Source organism: Astyanax mexicanus, chromosome 16 (assembly GCF_023375975.1).
Source record: "Astyanax mexicanus isolate ESR-SI-001 chromosome 16, AstMex3_surface, whole genome shotgun sequence".
NCBI lineage: Eukaryota > Metazoa > Chordata > Actinopteri > Characiformes > Acestrorhamphidae > Astyanax > Astyanax mexicanus.
In genome coordinates, this window is record NC_064423.1 from 31,835,543 (window position 1) to 31,855,166 (window position 19,624).

The 19,624-nt window shown below is 37.9% G+C and overlaps 1 protein-coding gene across 1 annotated transcript in view; it reads right to left on the bottom strand.

The window, feature by feature from the left end:
* The window catches only part of ankrd13c (ankyrin repeat domain 13C), a 43,641-nt gene that overhangs the window by 10,419 nt on the left and 13,598 nt on the right, over window positions 1-19,624 (bottom strand). Inside the window, exons 3-6 of the mRNA XM_007231781.4 lie at window positions 17,189-17,293; window positions 7,877-7,962; window positions 2,234-2,279; window positions 680-746 (exon numbers count right to left, since the gene is read on the bottom strand). Coding sequence (XP_007231843.2) covers window positions 680-746; window positions 2,234-2,279; window positions 7,877-7,962; window positions 17,189-17,293 — 304 coding nt within the window. The remainder of the gene's footprint in view (window positions 1-679; window positions 747-2,233; window positions 2,280-7,876; window positions 7,963-17,188; window positions 17,294-19,624) is intronic.

Genomic DNA, 19,624 nt, shown 5'->3' on the forward strand with positions numbered 1-19,624 from the left:
TAATGCACTTTAAACAGCTTCCAGGACGCACCCACCTACCCACCCACTGACCCACACTGAGAGGAAGCCCCACTGTAACCCACTACAGCGTCATCGTTTGACAGTGGGGGATGTGATGGTTAAGAGATCATGCAGATGCTGAGTAATTTTCCACTTCCGCCCACTCCAGCACAAACTGTGATTTCACACTCTAGTTAACACCACTTGTCATTAGTCAGGCTGGAGCCGACCACAGAATGCTGAAGGGTGTGTGTGTGTGTTTATTTATCAGGCCAAATTCAGGACAGAGCACAGATCCTAACAGCCTCGTCCAGTGATTCCATGACCCATATTTTATAAATGCTGATGAAAGCCGTAAGCGGTGGGGTTTATGGGATCAGACTGCTCTTATCTGAAAATGTCAGTGGCACTGAATCGCACACCTGTACAGAGTCACACACGCAAACACACAAAGCCTGACTGCAACTCAGATAACTGCTGACTCCCATATTTATATCTATTTAACTGTATCTACCCATAAGAACAAAAGCTCAGGCTCAGATTAGACTCCACCTAAATCTGCTGCACAGCAGGACAGAGCTCTACCCTGCCAGAAAGAGTCACCTGAGGTAAAAATATTCAGAACACCTCTAATAACACCTTATACAAACAATCAAAACCTGACATAATGGAACCATACCTGATGTTGATTCCCTGCTTGTAGATCTTGCAAGCGTCAGAGGGCAAAATTCTAGATAGTAAAGGCACTGTGGGGAGAAAAAAGAAAAAAGAAAAGAACAGATTCATGTTAAAACACATACAGTACAGTACAGGTACTTTATAATTAGTATACGTTATAACACTTTTAGGCTCCAGAGCTGCATAGGTAAGTGATGGTACAGTATTGAAAAGACAATAGACAAGAGAAAGGGTGAACAGCTAGAAATGAAAGAGGAATATGTGCAAATGTGTGTATGAAGGCTTTGTGATCAAGGTGCAGGTAAGTCACCAAACTAGGGCTGCAATGTTTAGTCGATATAATCAGTGTTGGAATTTTTACTTTCTAGACCTGGACGACCCACCTCTGTGTAAGTAAATAGGTTTACATAGGATCTCCAGTGGATTTTGCGCTTTACAGAGACTCTAAGACTAGGTCATTGACTGGACTGCACTTAGCAGGACATTACACATGTTGTAAAGTAATATATAACATTGCAAAGGGTGTTATTAGTGTAAAAATGTTTTTATTTTTATTTATTTATTTTGCAGTTAGCCAATCAGAAGCGATATGTTTTCATGTATAATTTCTCATGAGCAAGAGCTGAAATCCTATCTGTAATGCAACATTATACCAGATGACCAGCATTCATTCATGCTAGAGACCACAACTAGACATTTTGAAATGAAAGAAAACACAATGGAATAGACCTTTAAAATGCTGAGGACATAAACACAGTGAAAGAGAGATAAAAAAGATATTAAAAAATCTAACATATGAGCATTTAAATCCCACAACTATATTCGTTGACTAATTAACCAATCCAAAAAAATATCATCATAATACCAAAAATAGATGTGTTATGCATGTGTGTGTGTGTGTTTGTAACTAGAACAGTACAGTCTGATGATGTACACAGCAACACACATTTAATGGGACACAACTAGTATTGTGTCATTGGCTTTAGTTATTCTTATAGAAGATAGACATGTAGTTTTGATGATTGTTAGAGATTTAATCTGATATATTAAACAACCAAAACCCATAGTTAGAATATGGTAAAATAATAAAGAACAAATCAACAACCACACTCCACACAAAATAAACAACAGGTGTAATTCCTTCATGAAAAGCTGCAACAGTGCAGATCCACCGACAGGGGGAGTTCAGCTCTTCTCCCTCAGCAGAGACCACTCCCTCTGAGAGGGTCAACTCAGCGTTTTCCACGGTCACTCATCTCTCTCTTTCCCACCCATCCCCTCTTCCTCTCTCTGATCTGCCTCCGTCTCTGTCCAGCTGGCCGCCGCTGTCCGCACTGATGTAATCCTGCTCTGTGTTGCTGCGTTTTCCTCTAATACAGCTAACTGCTGCCCTGCCAAAGCCTCCGCTAAGCTACAGCCGCGCTAGGCCTGCGCTAAAAGCCGGAGCATGTTATTATGTCGTAAAGCTATATATACACTGCAGTTATTATGTGGCTTTCTTAACACCAGGGCCACCGTCTGAGATCCGCCACTCTATAAATAAACGTGAACTTACCCCAGCTTTGAAAATCCCAATGAAGCTCCAAATAGAAATCTCCGAGCTGTAAAGAAAAAGAAACAAGAGATTCATCACTCGCTGCTACAGCTGATTAATGAATTAAAACAATGGAGCACATCAGCTGTTCCTACTTTATTTCTATCACTGCTATGTTCATTCAGACAATGCTGCCACTGCTCTCACTTCCCTTATGTTACAGGGACTGATAAACTTCAGGTCCTGGCATACCAGGCACTAACAATAACAGGCAATAGAAAATTTGACCCCCTACAAAAATAAAGGGTGGGCATTCCCACTATAATCTTAGTGCAAAACACAAGAATGTGTAAAAGGTGTAAACCAATCGAAAACACTTTGCTGTAGCCACTATTATCCCATTTCACGCAAGTTGCACTTACTGGTTCTTTCTGTAGCAGTCAATACAATTTTTTTTATAATTTGTCAGCTGCAGTTTTATTCAGGTACATTCTATCAAGGGTGGGTGATGTGGCCCATTGTAATGCTACAATATTTCATGGGAGTTTTCCAACAACAATATTCTTACCAAGACTCTGATTTAGTATAAAATAATAATGTGACAAAAATGATTGTAAAGTAGAGAGGAAAAAGGCAGAAAATCTGCAAACATAGTATTCACAGCAAATAACAGACTGCTTTCAAAATAGAGCAATGCTATTATTACAACATGGAATGTTTTAAATTACAATATTGCTGTGTTGTCAGTTATCCAGCCTGTGTACAACATGGCACACACCTCCTAAATATCCTAAAAAAAACACAGTACAAAATCCTATCAAGATAAATATCTACTTCTGTGTTGAATACCTGGCAACCCAAGGATAGACTGACAAGTACAGTGACAGAAAATATCTGATCACAACCTGACCTTTGCTTAAAAAAAAGAAAGAAAAATGTCTTACATGCTTTGATAATACGATTTTAACAAGGTCAATATAATGATCTAATAGAGGAAGAACAAGAAAAATTAAAATATTAGATTAATTTTAAGCATATTCTACTGCAACAAAATAAATGTTAAAGTAGCATTACATCTGTAACAGTTTCTAACATTTAGTACAAAAAATGTGCAACCTTTTGTCTAGTAAATTCACAAGTCGGATTTTGTATAAAATAATAATAATTAATCCAAATGAATGAAGTAAGATAAATATAATGTAGCAAAATAAAACTACCACAATAATAAAGTGTAGAATATTTAGTGCATGCTTATATACTGCAAACATAAATATACATTTATCACTGTTACCGCAATATATTGTGTATAATATGATATGGCACATCCCTAGTATAATTGTAATGATTTCAGAGCATTTGTCTGACTTTTCTGGTAGTTTGTGAGCTTTATTGAGGGAAACTAAGCTAAAATCAGTGCTGTAGTTTCAAATTGGTCAGTTAAAACAGACAACCTGCCTCAACTGAACCTGAATATATAATATAACAAAGGCAAAGTAAAGGCAAGCTAATTAAAACTGACATTCAGAACTGACATTCTCTTAATACTCCCTGTGTGTGTGTGTGTGTGTGTGTGTGTGTGTGTGTGTGTGTGTGTGTGTGTGTGTGTGTGTGTGTGAGTGTGTGTATTGCCCCCTATTTACTTAAGGTCATATCCCCCTGCAGGTTACCAGACTAAATATAATCTGATATTCACTTAGGACAAGTTTTACAACATATATCCAATAAATACCATATTTGACCTAGCTCTGGGTGACACAGTACAAATATAGTATGATATTTCTAGATCATTTAAAATTGCATCATTTGACTTGCAGAAAATCTCCATCAGCAGCATCAGATTTTTTTTTTATTAAATACTCTTCCAATATAACAAAAATTCTCACAACACTACAAAACAGCCATATTGCTCACCTATAACTTAAACCAGCTTTATCACTCATGTCTGTGAATATCTGCTCACACAAGACCAGAATCTGACCTCGGAGAAACATCTCATCAGTTTGAATGTCAAAACTAATCCTCAGGAGGGGGTGGATATTTTCCCCCCTTCATATAAAACCAGCCTTCTATCTCACTGATGATAAAAACATAGCTGGCCTTCAAATGACCCACCTCACTGTGGCGTGCAGACAGCAGATACAACACCAGCAGCCTGCAGTCTGTCCTGTACTTCCTTACCGAGGGCAAACAAGCACACACAGACATGCTTCAGCCGCTAATCAAATTTACACAACGCTCTCCTTAATGCAAATATAGTCAGTCAGTCAAGACATCTTTGGTGCCTTCAAAGGAACTGTGAATTTTATAGAAATTATTTCTAAAAAAAGTAAAACAAATGCAAATGTATTATAAATGAAAATAAAATAAAAAATCTTTACTACACTTAGAAAAAAAAAGGTTAGAAAATGGGGTCTTCACAGGTTTGTTGATTATGGCTTAACCAAACCAAATAGTGAAGTGAAAATGAACTGTGCTTTGTTTGTGCACACAGTGTGGCTCATTTTATCAGGTGTGAAAACAGTAATAATACTTGGGGGCAGACCAAAATAACCATGACAAGACTCACGAGAAGAGGTGGTCTCAGCCTGGTTCAACTGTAGAACGGTTTAATTGTAGTTGAAACATGATCAGTCCACGATCTGACTCGATTGTTCAATGTGCTTCAAATGATTGAGCTAAACAGCTGTTCAGGTGCAGTTTAATCTGATTTATTATCAAATTGATTACTTTAGCTATGAACATACGCCATCTCTGTGGTTGCTTCATATTTATGTGTACAGAAACATACAAGCTAGTCTGATTAGCTGGTTTGTTTTCATGATTTTCTTGCCCTTCATTTTCTCCTGTTTACACCAATGGTTTGTCATGCAACACATGTTACACTTACACAATCTAAATGTTCAAACACAGGTTATATTCCAAAAATTCACGGGACAGCAGGAACAGCTTGGGAATGCACACACCTGTAAAAGTTGTGAGGTGATATAAGTCTAAATACCAGTCAATGGCTCATGGTTAAGGGAACTAGGTAAGTTTAGTTATTTAATATTCCTTGATCCACAGTGTGTACCGGGAATAAATCATAGAAGGCATTACGTCCCATAGTGGACAGTGCAGTAAGTGATGATACCACACAAACAACTCTGACAGGAATCACATCCACATTCAATGCAGGAGAACCCGCACGTAAATCCCGCAGGCTAGTATTCTTTAGCTTTCATGGGACATGGCAGAAGGACACAACAATAGTTGCTATCCCATGACTTTTGGCATTTCTGTGTAGTTTTGTGATTGCCTAAATGGTTCTTCATAGACAAATATAGCTTAATGTTTATAATATTATATAAAATATGCAATTGTGTTGCTCAGAATGGCAAGTCGCCACTAAAGCACCCCTCAATATAAAGCCTGAACAGAAGCATTGGAGCACTGAAGCTCTGTCTCAGGGGTGATGCAGTGGATGTGAGCATCCACTGAGCACACTGAAAAAAAGGCCCGCTCTACTGAAACATAAAAGTGTGAAGCTGACACTTGTGCGATTCTACAAATTGCTCTCGTGTGAGTCACTTCCGGTCTTTAGGCCTGTCCCAGAGGGCACTGCCTCACTGCCTGCATGATGAGCAGCTTCCGCTGTGCCAGCTTCAGCCTGACCATAATAAACACTGAGCAAAGAATCACCCTAATGTGAGCTACTGAGAGAGAGAGAGAGGCAGAGGGCCAGAGAGGGGCAAGTGAGAGAGAAATAGTGAGAGCATAAGAGGAACAGAAAAAAAAGAGAGGAGAGGTAAAAAATAAGAAAGCATGAAAACATGTAAGAGCATCGGAGTTTGAGAAAGAGAGCATATGATAGAAGTGAAAGCAAATGCAAGAATGAGAATAAAAGCAGAAAAGAACATGCATGTGTGTGAGAGAGAGAGAGAGAGAGACGAAAGAGAATGAGGGCATATAAAAAGAACGAAAGCGAGAGACAGAGCAAAAGGACAATACAAATGAGAGAAAGAGATATAGAGAGTGAGGGGCAGCAGGGGGTGTAAATAAGTGGGAGAGAGCAATTGAAAGCACTTAAGACAGTATGAGAGAATTAGTGTGAGAGCATGCAAGTGTGTGCGTATTAAACAAGAGAGAGAGAGAAGCAGCAGAGATGGACCCTGGGTAAGAACCATCCCACTGACCACAGCCTGGTTCTAGAAAAGAGCAGGTGTCAACTAACTGAGCACAGAAAGACGAGTGTGTGGTCAGTGTGACCGTGCTGCACTTCCTGCACTGCCCCCCTCGTTGCACAGTGTATATTATGGCGTCACATCAATGTCAAAAGTCGAGAGCACAAAAATAACAGGTGAGAAAAATTAACCAGCGTGTTTTAAAATTGTGTGTAAATTAACTTCTCGTGAGCAGTTGTGAAACTAGCGAGCAAAAAAAAAGGGAATTGTGTGCGCGCTGAAGAAAATGTTGCTCTCGAGCTTCATTTTTCTGCTCTCGAGTGCTTTTTTTTCCCTCGCGCGCTGTGTGAATTACCTGCAGCAGCAGTTTGTGCTCGAGTTTTGAAAGGGGTGGGTTTTGACAGTTGGGGGGCGGGGCCAGAGTCGCCTCCCTCAGCAAACGCTATTGGCTGATATCTCCAGGGTTTGTGACGGACCGCCTACCTCCACGAGCTGGAGGAGGGCGGGGACAGAAGGACGGCGGGAGGGTTAGCTAGCTGGCTTTGCTACAATCCAAACAACCCTCTCTCCGGCTCGACTTTTGACATTGATGTGACGCCATAGTATATATATAATTTTTTTTTATATACACACACGCACGCACACACAAGCCTGGCAACACATTACCCCAGCAAACCTCACTGTTCATAAAATATATAAAACTTTTATTTTAATTATTTGTTATCTTTATTCACTACTGCTGACACTTGTCTTACATTATTTTCTAATTATGGCAGGTTTTTTTTATGTTTTCCATATATCATCAATACAGTCATGCCAATAAAGCTACTTCTAATACTTCATTTGAGAGAGAGAGAGAGAGAGAGAGAGAGGGGGAGAAAACTTGAAAGATAAAAGGAGAGTGCAAGAAACAAGCAGCAGAGTGTAAGTGTGTGTGTGTGTGTGTGTGAGAGTGTGTGTACATGTCATATCAAACCAAAATGCCCAGAGGAATCTGGAGTGGTTCCAAGACTGCACAAGAGTGAGCTGAAGCTTTCAGGCAGGGGTAACTCGTACTGCACTGAGTCTGCTGGGCTTCCTATGAAAATCACCCTGCTAGATTCTTCTGGATCTGAATATTCACTGCTCATGTGACATCATGGGTTCACCCAGTGTGTGTTGAGCTACTGTAAAGCAGGTTGTAACTGGAGTATGTTACAACATAAATGCAAATGTGCAGCAGGACGCAATACGGAACCTGTATGAGTGCCCAACCATATCTCATCTTCAAATCAGGCTAGAGATGGCAATAAGGTGCTGGTGCTTCCTTTCAGTTGCACAGTTTTACTCAATAAATAAACTAGTTTGCTAATATTATAATTACTTACATACATTATCGCACATTATTTTACGTTATTAAGTGTAAAGTACTACACAGCTGCTGTAAACCTGAAGCCCTGTAAATGAGCTGTTCTGATTGTTTCGGGACTGTATGTGTGAATGTGTGAAGTTGGCTGGGCTGTACCTCTTTAAGGGCTTTGAGCAGACGAGGCCTCTTGTCCTCCACACTCTCTCTGGACTGCTGCTTCAGCTTCCGCAACAGTGCTGTGACTGCAAACACAAAGAACAGCACTCAGGTGAGACATTTACTGACCAGCTCACACTCTCAGGCATTTATACACACTGGTCACGCCCCAGATTAGGACTAAGAACATTTGAGAACTCTTAATCACGTGACAAATTACACTAAATTTTTAAGATGTCACTACTGGTACAATACAGTTTTTCCTTAAACCTCAGAAAAGCCAAATTATACATTTTCTACAACCCATCCTGCATAATTAAAACATGGTGTTGAGTAGAGGTGGGCGATTTGGCCCTAAAATAATAGCAAGATATTATATATATATATTTTTTTACAATAACAATACTTTTGGCAATATGACAAAAATATAATTACACTATATTTAAAAAAAAAGTTGAAAGAATTCACTACTGCAGCAAAGTGAAAAAAAAAAAATATTATTGCATATGATATGATATGGAACACCCCTAACCGAGATAATAAACAATACAAGAATTTTATTAGATTTGTAACAGAAGTCAATGCTCCAAAATTTCATGATACTAATAATGCACTCCAAAAACCTTCATATATTCAGGATTAAACTAAAATAAATACTGGTCTCTAGTAGATATATAATGGTAAATGAGAACAGTGCAAATGTTCCTTTTGCTAAAACAGTAAAAAAAAAAAAAAAAAAAGTAGTATCCTGATGTGATCATTAGGGGTGGGTGATAAGGCACCATATTTCAGGGTATAATACCGTTCACAATATTCATTCATTTTGGCGATATTACTGCATACGATGCGATATGGCACACCCCTAGTGATGAGAACAACATTACTGCTTTCTTTTCATGACCCTTCTATTTAGATAATGGAAGTAACGATGCCCAGTGGAATAATAAACTACACTCAGCAGAGGTATATAATACAGATTCTTGTAGAACACAAAGGTGGATTAACCTTGCCTGTCTTATGAGCACACATGCAATTCAGTTCAGACCATCTTTAATATATAAAAAAAACATTATGTATTATGCTTGACCACAGATGCCCTGTTAAGTACCTCCTCAATTCTCAAAAAGACACTTTTTACCCATTTACCTAAAGGGTGTCCTAATCTCAGCTTTAAGGAACTACCACCATACACTAGTATTAATTAACTACTTAACCCTAGTGCTGGATAATAAATCAAAAATGTATATGTATATATATATATATATATATCACAATATATTTCTTAATTTCTATCAAAACAATATAATTCTGATGCTGATATGAACAGTATAGCTACTGCCTTTAGTGTATGTAATCACATACATACTGTGTGATTTAATAATTAATCAAATAGTTATAGCTATTTTTACATTACACAGTATTTATCGTGTTTTCATACACAGACAAAATGCATCAGCAGTGTCTATTCTGCTATTCAAACACTTTAGTGTAGAGCACAGGGGTATTTATTACATTTTTACATGTAATTAAACACTCTAATGAAATGTACATATGGGTCAGTGTTCTTTAAGCACTGATATCCTCAATATTCGTACTAAAGAGTATTGTAGATATGATAAAAAAAATGTATCATTATGATAACATTGATATATTACCCAGCTTTTTACTTTACCCAATTTTCTTCCTAATTTACCTAAACCAGTGAACCCACCCACTCACAAGGACTGCCCCATCACTTGAAATTCCCCGGACACTAGGGGGGTCAGGAAAATCGCATGAAATGTCAAGTCAAGTCAGCCATTGCCTCTTTTCAAACTGCCATGGATGCAGGATCTATGGGTAGGTAATGCATTTAGAAGTGAGTGCCGGTATTCAAGCTCCAATATATCAGCCAACAGCTGCCTGCAGTGGTCAGTATTACAGTAATGAGGAGTAATGAGGGACAAGAGCCATCCATCCACCCAGAAAGAGCACGGCCAATTGTGCTCTCTCAGGATTCAAACAACGAATACGACCCTCAAGTCACATTTTACACCATGTTTTTATTTAACTTCTTTTTTTTTTTTTTTGACAGAAAAGGTTGTCCAACCACCGCAGTTCATTCACATAATTTTTCATAAGCCCAATATTATTTTTTCAAAACATTTAACAATTGTTCAGATAAGGGTTACTCCAGGATAAATTGCTAAAATCCCCGTCAATGCTGCATTTTTTTAGAGGACAAAAGGAAGCTGCCCCATCACTGACCTGCTGAATCATGTGGAAATGTATGCTGCTACATGTAGAGCGTGAGAAATAAATCCTATGGATATTGGCTTGACAATCCAAAGCCCTTTGGTTAATGACTGCAGGAGGATCAATTCCCATACATTTGTTTGCAAGTACAATGAGCACCTTCAGTGCACAGGCATCAATCATCAAACAGGGCTTCAGAAGAACTGAGCTCCAGCGCGAACTGATAAATAAAGCACAGAATACACGTACTTGTTGCTTAACGGAGCAGCCCGTTCCTTTGAGTATAAATCTGAGCCATTTAACAAAAACAGCAACAACAGGGATATAAAGCGTCACATAATTAGAAGTACCAGTTTGTTAATACAACTCATTTAGCTTAATTCACATTAAAAAGGATCTTTATATAACATTCTATAACTGTCACTTTAAAATAGCACCCTCACAATCTTGCAGACTGAGGTGTTTTTTTCTCAATTACAGTCAGTGTACACTGTTAGTGGAGCAACACAAGACCTCTCTCTATAACTACACACTCGACATAACCCCTAAATACATATTTACAGCTCTGGGGGGAAAAAAAATTAAACGAGCAATTCAGTTTCTGAATCAGTTTCTCTGATTTTTCTATTTATAGGTATATGTTTGAGTAAAATGAACATTGTTGCTTTATTTTATGAACTACAGACAACATTTTTCCTAAATTCCAAATAAAAATATTGTCATTTATAGCATTTATTTTCAGACAATTAGAAATGGCTGAAATAACAAAAAAGAGGCAGAGCTTTCAGGCCTCAAATAATGCAAAGAAAATTCATAAAGTTTTAAGAGTTCAGAAATCAATATTTGGTGGAATAACCCTGGTTTTTTAAATCACAGTTTTCATGCATCTTGGCATGTTCTCCTCCACCAGCCGTACACACTGCTTTTGGATAACTTAATGCTGTTACAGTACTTAAAATTTAATACTGAAACCCAAAATACTCGTTCTATATCTTTTTTCTAAATTGCAACCAAAATCATGTTTCTGCACGCACTCTTTGTTTGTATACACCAGGGTATCGAAAACAGTCACCAAATTTTTTTTAGACCTTTCGGTACTCTGTAGTACCAAGACGTTTCGGTCTGTGCCTTTTTGGTATTGAATTTCAATACCCAGCCCTACGAATTATGCTCTCTCAGACTCCAGCTGCTGAAGGCAAGCGGCATAACCTGGGACTTGACCCAGCCATTCTTGGATCACAGTGACAGCACCTTAGTCTGCTGAACCACTCACTGGAGCCTTAAATAAATGACTTTCAGCTGCAGTATGGCTGGTGTTCTCATTGGTCTCCCAACAACTACGTTAAAGTAGGAATTTCTCAAACTGAACCAGTGGATCGGGGTCAGGAATCATCATTTGCTGATACTCAGTATTAAGGGACTCAGATCAGGGGATTATTGGACCTGAACAGGATCACCCAGACAAATACACACATTCACTTAAAATCAAAGGCCAATAGCAAAAGCTGCCGCAGAATTAGTTTCTTTATGTCTCTCAATGGAGGCCTCAGATTATAACAAACATGACACATGCAGCCCTGTAGAGAGGCCAGTCACCACAGCCAGTCTGAAACTTCTGCAACAAAAGCACGTCTGGCTACGTCAGGGTTTAAAGAATGTAGCCTGTTCACATCACTGCACGAAAAAGCGCTTACGTTAGGCTTCACACTTCAGCCCGAGTCTTCAAGCAAATCTATAACATTACATAACATGTTTTGAGCTGCTGGCACTGGCCTTGCGGAACAATCAAGAGAGGAAAAACATGTTTTCATGCAGCCAATGAAAAAGAACCACAAGAGTTAGCTAAGACGCCCAGAACAGCTCTGGCTTTATCACACAGACGACTTCGCCCAGCAACTGAGATTAGCTGTCCAGAACACTGGGACTCTCTTCAAAGCAGCGCAGAGGTCTGCTCACACTCTTACCATGTCAACCACTTCTGAGAATACAACATCCCAGGATCAAGAACGTCAAGGACAGGGACAGTCAGCACTTCAGTACAATACAAAAGAAGATAAGACAGTCTGGCTGGGCTGGGCTCTGGAAACATCCTTTGTTTTAAAAAATGTTTATAAAAAAGTTTATATAAAGCTCTGGAAAAAAAAATAAGAGAGAGTTAGAGTTCCTTTGATTTTACAAAATTTAAAATCTCTGGAATTTAAGCAAGAGGAAGATGGATGATCACAAGCCATCGAACCAAGATAAACTGTTTAAATTTTTGCACCAGGAGTGGCATAAAGTTATTAAAAAGCAGTGTGTAAGACTGGCGGAGGAGATCATGCCAAAATGAACTTCAATGTATACCTTTTAAAGCAAAAGAGTATATTAAAAGCATATTCATACCTATTAATAGCAAAATCAGATAAATTAATTAAGAAACTGAAGTTAATTTTGGCATGTTCTCCTCCACCAGTCTTACACACTGCTTTTGGATAACTTTATGCCACTCCTGGTGCAAAAATTCAAGCAGTTCATCTTGGTTAGATTACTTGTGATCATGCATCTTCCTCATGATTATAACCCAGAGGTTTTCAATTTGGTTAAAATCAAAGAAACTAATAATTTTTAAGTTCTCTTATTTTTTTCCAGAGCTGTATATTATCACTGATAAAAATCTCAAACAGTTTGTAGTGCAAGAATCAATTAATGGAAGAACTTTACCCATCAGTAAACAGGTGTTATGTTGAGCATTACGAATACTCCTTTTCATATTTCAGTCAGTAACTGGTATCTTTGCTTATAAAAAAGCTTTCTAGTGCTGGCATGAAGGAGGTCTGGGTAAGCAAACCTAAAATTGGCTCCCAGCATTTGCGTGCTGTTATGAGTCAACAGAATTCAAAACTGAAGCCTCGTCCAGCAGCTTCTGCCTGAAAACAACAACATAAAACAGAAAAACCAACACCAACACACACACTGAGACACCAGGACACAAAGAAATAACTCTGGCGCCCAGCCAATTAATGATTGGCTATATTAAGGCTTAGCCGGAGTTAAACAGGTTCACAGAACAGTGGTGAACTACAGAGCAGCATGATGACCTGGAGGAGGAGGAGGAACGGATGAGTGGATGCAGCAGTTTATTATAACAGCATCTCAATCTCTAGGTTCAAAAAGATACAACACAACACCACAATGTGGAGGTTTCAGAGTGAAAACATCTTAACTCCCACATCTCATCTGCAAAAAAAGGTATTTTAAAAGAACCGCCTAGGCTCAGAGTGTTCCAGCAGACTTAGTTTGAGTCACTGATCATGCTGCTTGCCATCAGCAGCCGGAGTCTGAGAGAGAAGCCTTCCCCTCTCAGGTCATATAGTAGGTCTGGGCTTTATGGATCAAAAACTCAATATTTCAAATGTCAATATTTTTTTTCTGAATTGCGATATACGATATATATTGCGATTTTTTTTAGCCCATAAGGTAATATCAAAAAGAGACTAAAGGTACATGTTTCAAATTTTATATTGGTACTCTTATAATTCAGTGCCGTATCCTGTATATTAGAGTAGCCTCAACCACTAAAAGTCATTTAAAATTTTACTAATTATATATATATATATATATATATAATGTGTGTTTTTAATTAGTATAATTTGAAATGACAAGCTGTACAGAGACACAGCGGGAGAACTGGCGGGGCTCACTGTAATGCAGCGTAGTCTATATCTATATAAACGATATTGTCTCGTCTTATGTCAAATATAAAAAAATATATATATATTTTTTAAATCTCGACATATCGCCCAGCCCTAGCATGTAGATGGTCTGTGTTATCAGCAGCAACATATTTCAATTACTACAAATCATTTTTTATCTCTACAGTAGGGGTGGGAAATAATCTGATATCAATATATATCGCAATATTAAATATTTTAACCTGGTATGAACCATTATGGTAATTCTGGGCTTTCCTGCTTAAATTAATGGATTTAAAAGTAGTGCTGTCAGTATTGCTTGGTCCCATTCTGTTATTAAATATCAAAAATTATTCAGTTATCATCGGAGCAAGCATGTTCCAAGCCTGCTGATACTGAGAAATATATTGTGAGAAACATTTTGGCCATATCATCCAGCTCTACTCCTCAAATAAAAAAAAAAGATAGACCAGAATGATCGAATTTATAAAGGGAAAGTGTGTTTGGGCTGATACCTCCTCTCCAGGTTATTTTTTGAAATGTCAGCAGAGCCACCAGGCATATATTGGTTTGCAAAACCCTAAATCCAGCAATTCAATATCACATGGATTTTCAAACCCTAAAGCAAGCCTGCTGTGTGATTTTGATTTGTAAGTATTTTGAGAGCATGCTGCAAAAACCAACAGATCAGTGCTCCAGTTTCTTTAGTGGTTAGCCACTACCGTTAGTTTCCTGAAGAACACAGTTTAAGTGGTTTCCAGTTCCAGGCAGTTGCTTGAATGTGGATAGATGATTACTAGAGTGAGACTTTTCTTCGTTTTTCTATGTTTGCATGATATATTATATAAGGTGACTGCTGTGAGTCATTGGGTGGTTGCAATGGTGTTTCTGCAAGGTTGATATGGGTTTGTTTTGTGGTTGTTAGAGTGTCTGTAGGCTGCTGATATCAGAGGTGGCACCAGAGGTGGTTGCAATAATGTTCCAATGAGGTTTGCATGGAGTTGCTTATTGGTTGTTAGAGTGTTGCTAGGCATTCAATATAGCATCACAGGTGATTACTGTACGGATGTTAAGTGTCGCCAGGTGGGTCCAATTTTGTCTCTGGCTTTTGCTAATGTGTGAAGCAGTGGTTGCTATGTTTCTTAAACCTGTTTCTATATCACATTTGCATCATACTTGTAATTTTTGTACTAAGAGATGTCAAAAAAAATTACAAAACAGCACCATTCAAAGCTAAAAACACACAATTTTTAAAAAATATATATATTTCAAAGAAGACAAAACCCTGCAAGCACAATAAAACTTGGTATGAAATCAAAATAAAACAGTTTAATGTAGCTTTTTTTAAGAATAGCAAGCAGCTCCCTTCAAACTTACAATCAGCTTTTACATTAAAAAAGACGCAAAAATAACCTCACATAACCTCATATGTAAAGATGTACTCTATTATCACAATTACCCCATTTCATTCGAATTAAGCAAATCAACTAAATAACTTGCCCAGCACTAATAACAAGACAGTTATTTAGAAATTTGTGATGTCCAGTCCAGTAGTCCTGTTTTGCTAAATCTATCAGAGAACACTTGCCAACCCAGATGCCAATTTAACTTTTTTTTTTTTTTACACAAACTTTGATAATGTCTGTTGTGTTACATCACATGCTTGTTTACATACTAATGAGCATCACTAATGTTTAGGCCAGTTGCACAATGACTGACAAATTTTATGGAGATATGGCGGATTTCATTTTCCAGCAGGACTTGGCACACTGCCCACACTGCCAAAAGTACCAATTGGTCTTATATAATAATTTAATTTTCTGTTGAATTTCTGTTTTGGGGTTTTCATTGGCTCTAAGCCATAATAATAATCAACAATAAAATAAATAAACGCTTAAAATGGATCACACTGTGTGTAATACAGCTATATCATACATGAGTTTCACATTTTGAACTGAATTACTAAAAAAAAAAGTAACTTTGTAATGATAATCAAATTTTTTGCACTAGTATGTATAATACAAATAATAAAATGATTGTGTGGCGTTACAAAACAAATTTACCCAGATAGTGAAATATAACACTGCTGGTACAAATACTGTAAAACAGTGCAGTAAAAAATAGGAAGAATAAATGAATAAAGTTGCTTTAGAATTAAATTATATTATCATTTATAATAAAAATATAATAATATAATAATATAATAGTGATTCTGAATTCTGGTGCAGCTACTCAATTTAATTCCAACTCATTATTATACATATTCCAATATTTTTATATTATAACAGAAGCTGAAATAGAATTATCAATACACTGGGCTGACACAGGGTCAAACGAGGCTAAGCTGTGCGCTACATTTAAAGTACATAGCCTCAAACCAGCTGCAACAGGCCTGTTTTTGTCCTTGTAGCATAAACACTCCACACTAGTGAGCTGATATTATCTCTCACCACAACACTTAAAATAAGTCACAACCGACCGCATTGTACTATAAAAATCTTTACTACAATGAATTCAAAGAGTCTGCTGATCTCAGCACAGCTCCCCGCTAACTATCAACCAGGCCTGCAGGCCTCCACTGACAGAAACACGCTTTCACAACACAAACGCTCAAAACAACTCAGCACAGCTCGCCTGAAAACATCTTTAATTGGCAGCTTGGTTCCAAAAACAGGAGACAAATATGGAAATATATTTAAGTTCTTTGTATAAGAGACACTACTACACGCTGTTCTACTCCACCTGATCGAGATCTGCTTAGGGTTTATCTCAAATTCTGACAGTCATCCCACCTTAAAGAGCATTGCAATGATGACAGCAACCAAAACAGCAGCCCTAAAAATATCAGCGACTGCAGAGACTTTACACTTTAACCTTAATTTTGATGCTCATAACGTGCAGAACAGGAGCCTATAAAACTGGCCTAACATCCAAAGCATCAAAGCAGCCGGACTGGCTTTAGCATAGGGCCGATGAGAGACAGAGACACTCACACACTCACACACACACACACTTAATGAAATCTTTTTCATCTAATAATCACAAGAGAGAGCAAGAGGAATTCCCCCTCAATAAAGCTAAACGGGCAGACCATCTCAAAACACTAATGACCTGCAGCAATAACAACAGACAGATTTAAGCTCAGTCTCAATAAACTCTTTGTTTTCATGCAAATATGACTCGTGTTTATATTAAGGTACTCCCCTTCAAGCAAATTCTAAACAAAGATAAGATCGATCCAACACAAGTTTTTTTAAGGGTTTAATGATTACAGTTCAATATCAAGCTGAGTTCTCGAGTGGCGCAACTGTCTAAGCGCTAGCCAAACAACTGAGAGGTCATAAATGCAATCCTTATTCATTTATTTTCTTTTCTTTCTTTTTTTTTTGCACACTGCAAAACGTACTCATTTGTCGGTCTCCGTAGCTGATGGCCTCGGCGAGAGGACTCCATCCCTGAGCATTTTTCACCTTCACTGGTGCATTGTGGGCCAACAGGAGATGGGCACATTCTGAGGACGGAAAAGAGAAGTAAAGCATGTTTAAGTAAAGCAGAGATACAAAAATAGAAACAGCATTTCCTTACAGGGTCGAGGCTTGTCTGAGCTACAGTGCCAGCACTAGTACTCATGTAAGGTTGCTCATATCATACACTGCAAGTCAGTCAAACTTTATCAACATATTACACTTAGGTAGGTTTTATAACTGTAGTTGGTTTGCTCTGGTCCAAATCAGATCATTCGTTTTAAAGGTGGAGTAACAAACAAGAGAACATCCTCTTCACTGATTGGTCAGACGTGTTTAGGGTTAAGTTAGAAAGTAAATACAGAAAGAAGGTTCTGGACTTGATTACTGTCCTCAGTAATGCTGCTTTACCATTTAAGGTGGAAGAGAAAATTTAAATTGTTAACAAGCTAGCAACAGAGATGTACGACTATCGATTTTTTAAGCATGTTTTGAAGAAAAGGACAACACCACTCTGAAACTACATTGAACTAGGATGATACAACAGCAATCAAAATTTTAACAAAGAAAAAAAATAATACAATATTTGTGGTATACTTGCAGGAGGGTGAAGACTAGCACATGCCTCCCCCGATACATGCTAAGTCAGCCACCACTTCTTTTCAAACTGCTGCTGATGCAGCATTGCCAAGTAGCATCACAGCGCACTCGGAGGAAAGCGCAGCGACTCGGTTCTGATACATCAGCTCACAGATGCCCTGTGCTGCAGACATCACCCTAGAACTAATGTGGGGAGAGACCGCCATCAACCCATCCAGAGAGAGCACGGCCAATTGTGCTCTCTTAGTGCTCCGGCAGCTGATGGCAAACTGCATGACGGGGATTCAAACCAGAGTCTGATTTAAACAGTCTAAAATGTGCAGGTGTGAAAACACCCTAATATAACTAAAAAAAAAACCAGCTGTATCTGTAACACTGCATTTCTGTTCCAATCAAACTGAACGCTCCCCCTGTTTGAAAATCCAAAAAGAGGCCCAGGAAGCTTAATTTAACATCATTCTGACGCCATAGGCACAATGGAACAGCTCTAATTTTGTATTAAAGTCTCCTCCTCCCCAGGGAATGTGTCCAACTCCAGCAGCTCTAGAAAAAAACCTAATGAAGCCCTTGCCTGGTAACCAAACTAAAACATGACACCCACCACAAGAAAAAAGGGCCTGTGTGCTCAGCGGGGGACGGTGGCCTAGCAATAACACACTTCTTTTCTCTCAGAGAAACCATGAAATAACAGTTAGTTCATTTTAAAGACTTTTTGAAAAGTCGTATATAGAGATGTATATTTCTCTTCTCTGGAAAAAGCAGCAGCAGCAATTGTCAGCTTCATTTTTAGAAACAGAGCCTTTGCTCCACAAATCGCTAGAAAAATATGCAAGCAAACAAACAGCAAACCAAGTGCTTCACTGATACATTTGTAGATGTGGAGGAAAAACAGCTCAACAGGGAACAGGCAGCACAGCAGATATTAATAACGACTGTTTTGCAGCCCACTACAATTGACAGCACTAATTATTTATCAAAAGGCTCATCATTGCTCTAGTGGTGCTGAACAATGGCTTTCTTCCCCTTCTATTCAGGACTTGCTTGGGTGATGCTTGGCCCACTTAAATAAACACATTTCAGGTCAACCGAAAACAAAGGCCTAGTTTAAAAAGCTCATATCTTCACAGATCACTTTTCTTACACTTCATTTTTGTCCACTCAAGATATTTCTCTTGGTTTGTGCATTGATAGGGGTGTAAGAAAATTATTTATTATTTAGTTATTTATTTATTAGCAGTTTACATGTAAAGATTGGAGTCAGACACTGTTTCATTCTGTGTTGTGTTTAAACTCTGTCCACTAGATAAGTGTTGTACCTGTCGTTAGACCTCAGTGCTCTAACTGAATAAAAAGTACATTTCCTTTTATTCCGATTTTATGAATAATTAGATTTAAAACCACTACAATAATATACTTATGCTTGCTTACAGTATTGCAATATAATGGCAAATACTAAACTTCAACCCCTGTATAATAACACATATTGTACTGCCAAGTTCACTGCCTTACATTTAACGATATCTATTTTCATTGGACAATATTACACCAGTGATAAACATCTTAGATATGCACCAATGTGGGAATTCTGGGCCAATGTAGAATATACACATTTATAACTTACAGAGACTAGAATCCATTCTATAAATTCAAAACTTTAAAACAAAGTTTCTAAAAAAAAAAAAAAAAAAAAAAAAAAAAAAAAAAAAAAGATGTCACATTAAAATTAAACCTCTTATTAAAAAGATAAAAAGACACATCTGAATTTGAATATATAAATG